The sequence below is a fragment of the Rhinopithecus roxellana genome, chromosome 18 (genome assembly GCF_007565055.1).
Source record: "Rhinopithecus roxellana isolate Shanxi Qingling chromosome 18, ASM756505v1, whole genome shotgun sequence".
Taxonomy (NCBI): domain Eukaryota; kingdom Metazoa; phylum Chordata; class Mammalia; order Primates; family Cercopithecidae; genus Rhinopithecus; species Rhinopithecus roxellana.
Window position 1 is genome coordinate 65376882 of NC_044566.1, and position 7108 is coordinate 65383989.

Consider the following 7108-nt stretch of genomic DNA (forward strand, 5'->3'; position numbering starts at 1 on the left):
AGTGTGATCATAAAGAGATTATTTCTGTAGATCTTGCTACTCATTCTAAAACAAAAATCACACATTGGCATAATCCCCAATAAGAGGAAGAAATTATTTAAAAGCACATGTGTGATTTAGACGAGTAACACAATCTTTATAACTTTTCATGATAATTTTAATTTTTAAGGGATCTAAACCGATCTGTGTGGCATAATTGGTATAATTGCAGGAGCTTAAATGTACCAGTGGTTTTGCAATGTCATGTTTGCACAATCTCATTTAACTTGTGGACTGAAGTTGTATAACCCTCATGTGTATGAGACAACTGGAATTGGACTCAGCCATCACAAAAAATGCTGGCTGTAGATTATACTGTTTTTCTTTTGTTTGATTTGTAGAGACAGGTTCTCACTCTGTTGCCCAGGCTATAGTGCAGTGTCATAATCACAGTTCACTGCAGCCTCATCTCAAGTGACCCTCCTGCCTCAGCCTCCTGCGTAGCTTGAACTGCAGGTGGGCACCACCATGCCCAGCTAATTTTTTGTTTTGTAGAGATAGGGACTCACTGTGTTCCCCAGGCTGGTTTGAACTCCTGGCCTCAAGTGATATTTCTGCCTGGGCCTTCCAAAGTGCTGGGGTTACAGGCATGAGCTGCTGTGCCTGGCCAATTATACTGTTTTAAATGGAATAATTCGCTTTATTTTCTAAGTTATGTGTATGTGTGTGTGTGTGAACGATGCTCTAATAGCCTGCTGGGAAAATAAGGCAGTGTTAACTGGCAGTGAAAAGGTCAGTTCAATTTCTTAGCATATTTACTTTTTTAAAAGGGGGGTTTCCATATTCTTTAAAAAAGTAATAAAATGAGAATCTTTTCTCAGCACTGAAAACAATTTCCTGTTTCATTCTTAGAGAGTGATACCTCTACCACTGTGGGATTTTGTTCATGATTGCTATTCTCTTGCCCTCTCCACTTATTCCTCCTGCAGATAAATAGAATTACTCAAAAATTACATTTGGAAATAGAGAGATACACAGGACTCTTTTTACTATGCTTAGTGAAAAGTGAAAAGTGGAAGGGCCTGGTCCCAAGAGTGTGGTGGCTGTGCTAGGTAGGGCTCCTGGAAACTTCTTGGTCTGGTGGCTTCATTACATAATAACAAGATCCTGTGGCACAGACCAGGCGCAAATTGCTCCACATCTGGGCCTTGCTGTCCCGTGTATTTAACTGGAAAAGTTGCATTTGCTGTTTCCTAAGGTTTATTCAGGTTCTAAGATGTTGAGATGTTATTGTGATATTAACAACACTGTTGTTGCCTGGAGCTTCCTCCGTGTTCAGCACTGCTCTCTGGTTGGATCTCTGTCACAGCCCTGCCTCAAGACACTTATTACTAACCTGTTTTAAAGGTGAGGTTACTGAGACTTGGAGAGGTGAGAGAACCAGTTGTAAAGCCCTGCAGCTAGTGACGGTGAAGCTGGGATAGGAGCAGGCTTCTCACTCCAAAGTCAGGCGTTCCCGTCACCTAAACTCATTATCTTCTGCTGGGATTTTTGTGTATCTGTTTCTGATCCAAGAAAAACCATTGTGCTATGGGTATGCTATGTATGCAGAAGAAATACATGTTAGCGCCTCACTCATGGCTCAGAAAGGAGGAGGAAGTGTTCTACATTTAAAATAAAGTTTAATTTCATAGTATTTGTAAGTGATGTGCTTTCCTGCTGCAAAAAAGAAAGGGTACTTTGAATTCCTTTTTCTTGTCCCTTGTAGAGCTAAAGGCTCATCCAGTCCCATCTTTTGGTCTATTTTATTAATGATAAAATAAATGCACATACTTGTTTAGAAATTTCACTTAATTACAGCAAACCGAAACCAGCTATTTTTAGCCAGGAATGATCTTGCCTGTGAGGAGACTATTATGCAAATGGAAGTAAGGACTAAAATAGCCATTAATGTCTTGAACACACTTAAACTTTTATCAGTTTCGATAGAGATGAGAGGGAAGTCACACTCAACCCCATCTCCCCAGCGTAGAGGAGGTTGAGTTTCCCCAGAAGAGCACCCCGCTAGGCCGGTGTGCAGAGGAGGGTGCAGGAGTGCCTCTCCCGTGCAGCCCTGCTGTGGGGTAGAGCCGCTTCTCCCGGCCACCCTCAGATGAGAGTCGTCCAGTCTGGGGTGGGGTTGGTTTCTGCGATTCATTCTGTCCCTGTGAACCCAGCACCAGGGATCTAAAGTTTCCCCGTCCTTTTTGTCCTTGCCCGACGCATTGTTTTTCCTTTCTGCGTCCCCCCATTTCAGCTCACTTAGCAAAACTTGACCAGTGAGATAGTATTTTGCTGAAAAAAACCTACTCAGTGCTTCCAAACACGTAGAAAAGCACCTGTCAGGAAGTGCCAGCTCTCACAACCTCGTGAGTGTGGTTTATGCCTTTGGATTAGAGAAGGGACCCAGAGAAGGTGGCCTCACAATGGGCTAGTGATTGATTTTGTCCAATTCTCTCCCTTTGTCCTCTCCTTTGCTCTCCTGACTTACTCTGCAAGGAGTTGGGAATGATGGATTCTACCCAACGGATACCTGTGAATTCATTGTATTAAATTGTGTCCTTAGCTACATACATGGAAAGAGAACGTCTGTATTTTGGTGACGTATAAAGTTTTCTGTCTGTACCCTGGATCTGCATGACAGAAACGAATGCCCTTATCTGTAGTTGCTTATTTGTTTTCTTATTTATATACAGCGCCAGGTAGGTAAGAGAAAAGAAACTATTTCTAACAAGTTATTTTCATGTTTACTGTTTTAAACACTAAAGATACTGATTTTAAAAGTTTCAGTTGAACAGTGGGACGAGCAGAAAGACCAGTAAGTCCTGTCACCTGATTTCTCTAGAGGCCAGCGTCAATGCGCACATCTTTGCCGGGTGTGTTCATGGCTTTGGGATGTGGTGTGTGTGTGTGTGTGGGTGTGGGTGTGTGTTATTTTTGTTGTTACTGCCCATGAGTCTTGCAACCCCAGGAGCCCTAGGTTGTGGGGTTCAACTGGACCCCAGCTTTCATAAAGCTCAAGAAGAGGAGGTACAGTCCATCTGGGAAGATGCAGAACTTTTCTGATCTGGGTCAGTGCACGTTTCTTCTTGGTATCTGTGAACCTGAGAATGTAGCTTTTTTAGTTAGGGGTCTCTTCTTCTATCTAAATTCAAGGGAAAGGAAGGCCAGGATATTTGCTTTTACTTTGGATTCAGGAAAACTCACTCAGTCATGATAGAGGCATTATGTTTTGAAATGTAGACTGAGAATTAGGATTCTGCATTAGAATTCTCCCAGGGGCCTGTTACAAATGCATATTTTGAGAATTGCTGAATCAGACTTTTAAAGGTTTGGGACTCAGAAATCTGCATCTTGAAAAGGCATCTCAGGTGATTCTGCTACACACTGAACGAAATTTAAAAACCACTCAGAGAGAGTAGTAAGTAAATGCTGCTGCTAAAAAGGGCAGAAAATATCTGACATCACTGGTCATGTTGCTAGTGTTGATCTCTGCAGCAGGTACTTCATAAAATATATACTGGTGTTAAAGCCGTTATCTGAGCCTTGCCACGGGCACAGGCTCTCTCTTTCAGTGTGGTCACCACATAGCTGCTCTAGGAAAAATGGGAACAACGTATCCCATTAGGTGTTTCTTGCATTTGACTCAAATGATTGTATATGCAACAGTTTAACTAGAAAATGTTTAGACTCTTGCGCTTTAGTCATTATGAGTTAGAGATTAGAATGTAGTTACATTTGTAGGGTTAGGCAGTTTTTGCAAAATGCATTAAAATGGGTAAAATGGGCTAAAACATCAGTATTTTCTTGTGGGGGTTATGTTGTGTAGCAACGGAATGTTACTTTTAATATCGAATGTAGCTAATTTTGCAACATAGTTATCTTCTTTAAAAAACTTTAATTTTTAGTTCTGGGGTACACGTGCAGGACGTGCAGGTTTGTTAATAGGTAAATGTGTGCCAAGGTGGTTTGCACCTGTCAATCCATCACCTAGGTATTAAGCCCAGCATGCATTAGCTATTTTTCCTGATGTTCTCCCTCTTTTTCTTTTTACAGGAAAAACTAACCCAAGAGTGTGTATTCAGAGAACAGTTCGAAGAAAACTGGTATAATACGTACTCATCAAACCTATATAAGCACGTGGACACTGGAAGGCGATACTATGTTGCATTAAATAAAGATGGAACTCCGAGAGAAGGGACTAGGACTAAACGGCACCAGAAATTCACACATTTTTTACCTAGACCAGTGGACCCGGACAAAGTACCTGAACTGTATAAGGATATTCTAAGCCAAAGTTGACAAAGACATTTTCTTCACTTGAGCCCTTAAAAAAGTAACCACTATAAAGGTTTCACGCGGTGGGTTCTTATTGATTAGCTGTGCCATCACATCACTCCACTGTTGCCAAACTTTGTCGCATGCATAATGTATGATGGAGGCTTGGATGGGAACATGCTGATTTTGTTCTGCACTTAAAGGCTCCTCCTGGAGGGCTGCCTAGGGCCACTTGCTTGATTTATCATGGGAGAAGAGGAGAGAGAGAGAGACTGAGTGCTAGGAGAGAGAGAGAGAGAGAGAGTGTGTGTGTGTGTGTGTGTGTGTGTGTGTGTGTGTAGCGGGAGATGCGGGCGGTGCGAGAGCGAAAGGACTGCGGCCTGATGCATGCTGGAAATAGACACGCTTTTACATTTCTGATCAGTTGTACTTCATCCTATATCAGTACAGCTGCCATACTTCGACTTATCAGGATTCTGGCTGGTGGCCTGCGCGAGGGTGCAGTCTTACTTAAAAGACTTTCAGTTAATTCTCACTGGTATCATCCCAGTGAACTTAAAGCAAAGACCTCTTAGTTAAAAAAAAAAAAAAGGAAAAAAAAGAAAAAAAGAAAAAAGAAAAAAAAAGTTAAATTTATTTATAGAAATTCCAAAGGCAACATTTTATTTATTTTATATATTTATTTATTATATAGAGTTTATTTTTAATGAAACATGTACAGGCCAGATAGGCATTTTGGAAGCTTTAGGCTCTGTAAGCATTAAATGGCAAAGTCTGCTATGAACCTGTGGTAAATTCATGCAAGTAGATATAATGGTGCATGGATATGAGAAACTCTGATGACCCTAATGTACTAAAGGCGACAATCTCTTTTGTGCCCGTATTATTGTAAACTTATGCACATCGCTCATGACACTGAGTATTCACTCTTCAGACTGCTTGTTTCATAGCTTATCCCAGAGGATTAAAGATAAACTGGGTCTCAAACTTTGATTCTGTGTCTGCAATATTTCCTCTCTCATAAGTGACTCCACTGTTATAGCTTCATGGTTGGAAAATATGAGGGTTGGTATATGTCTTACTTGTTCAAATCTTATCGCAGAATATACCAAAGCTAAATAATAACTATGCTTTTATTTTAGCCGATCTCCAGAGTGACAGTATTAACATCAAACATTGTATTGATTTAGAATTCTCAAAAAAGGAAAAAAAAGTACAGACTATTTTTTTTTAAGACGGAAGAATCAGATGAACAGGATCATACTTATAAACATGTTTTGGTTCCCTTGGCTATCAAATATGAAATTATAGAAGGATCATAGGGGTCATTGTAACATCTTTTAGAGAAAATGGCTTTCAGTGTGAACTGTCCTAATTACGTGGTAATAGCACCCTTAGTAAAACTTGCAAAATGAAACTAATAAATCGTTATCAATAATGACAATGAGGGGGAAAGTATTACACTTGTTGACTGTGTTTTGTTTTTTAAAATGGTCTCCACAAGCGCTCAATTTTTTTAGCGGGGGTGTTACTATATAGAATATCTTTTACAAGGCTTTTATAACATTTTATGCTGAAAAGCATAAGAATACATACTTCTTTAGTAGCAATAATTTTGGAACTTGCCCTTGGGCAAGCGAGACTATTTCTTACTATATACTAAGGAGAAAAGAGCCGAATTCTTAAAGCAATATTTAAGAAAAAAGGAATTGATAACAAATCCTCATCTACATATGGCGCTTTCTAGCCAGGTGTGCTGAGAAGTGGGAAGTGACAGTTTAAACATGTGTTGGGATTTATGGAACTAATTTTAAAATTTACTATTCAAACTTTGTTTTTTTCTGATGCACATTCTCTATGAAAAATAAAAGTGTGTCACTGGTGAGTGACAGCTGTTATGAGCTAGAAGCGCATGACTTACTTACTGTTGTGACGATGTCTTGCCTTTCTGTGGTCCAAGTTGGAGTACATGGCAATGCCCTCCTGCTGATGTGCATTATGGAAAATCTAAGTCTAATATTTGGAATTAAGAGATATTTTAGGGGGAGGGGACAGAAGCAATGTAAAATAGTTGATTTATGATAAAGCTCAGAATGTCCTCTTCATTTATTTTCTTGTTTTTTTTTTTCCTTTCTAAACAGAAACTGCATTTAATTCCAAAAAGTAGTTATTCTTATTTATTATTTAACCCTTTGCTGCTGCTAAAATGTGCACATATTCAGGCTTTAGTTTTTCCAAAAGGCATTTTTTTTTTGGCTGAAAAATATTAAACATTTGACCACAGGGAAGAATCAGGTTTCTAGGATATCATAAGTATACTATGTAGCACTGAAAAAACTGATTTTAGGCGACAGCCAAAAGTAGTCTTAAAAGTAGCATGAGACCTTAGATAATCGACCTAAAAGGAAGAAAATTGTGAAAAGGACTAAAATCTTCATGCATTCCTAGAAAATGCTACTTTAATGTCTACTTTTGGAGTTAATTTTGTTTTGGTACTTTTTTTTTTTTTTAAGACAAGCAAATTGTTATATGCTTTTGGCAATTGATACAATAAACTGTAATGGTCTGTAAATAAATAAATATTGACTCATGCGATTTATGTAAATAGTCGAACCGGGAGAGTGGATGGCTCAGGGTTTCGACGTGGGCATTGTCTGTTGGGCGGTAGAGTGAGTCATCCCCAGCTCATGGGTTTGCATCCAGTTCTTGTCTTAAGAGACCCAAAGCCCAGTGAATGGCAGCCCTGAGCCACTGTGGAATGGGGGTTCTGGTTTCACAAACACATGCTTCGATAGCCAAACCACTGTCTTGT

General features: G+C 39.6%; 1 protein-coding gene across 1 annotated transcript in view; it reads left to right on the forward strand.

Annotated features, from left to right (window-relative positions):
• FGF9 (fibroblast growth factor 9) overlaps positions 1-6872 on the forward strand; it is a 32643-nt gene extending 25771 nt beyond the window's left edge. Inside the window, exon 3 of the mRNA XM_010355916.2 lies at positions 4075-6872. Within this exon, the coding sequence (XP_010354218.1) occupies positions 4075-4320 (246 nt within the window). The 3' untranslated portion in view covers positions 4321-6872. The remainder of the gene's footprint in view (positions 1-4074) is intronic.
• Positions 6873-7108: the final 236 nt, after the last annotated feature.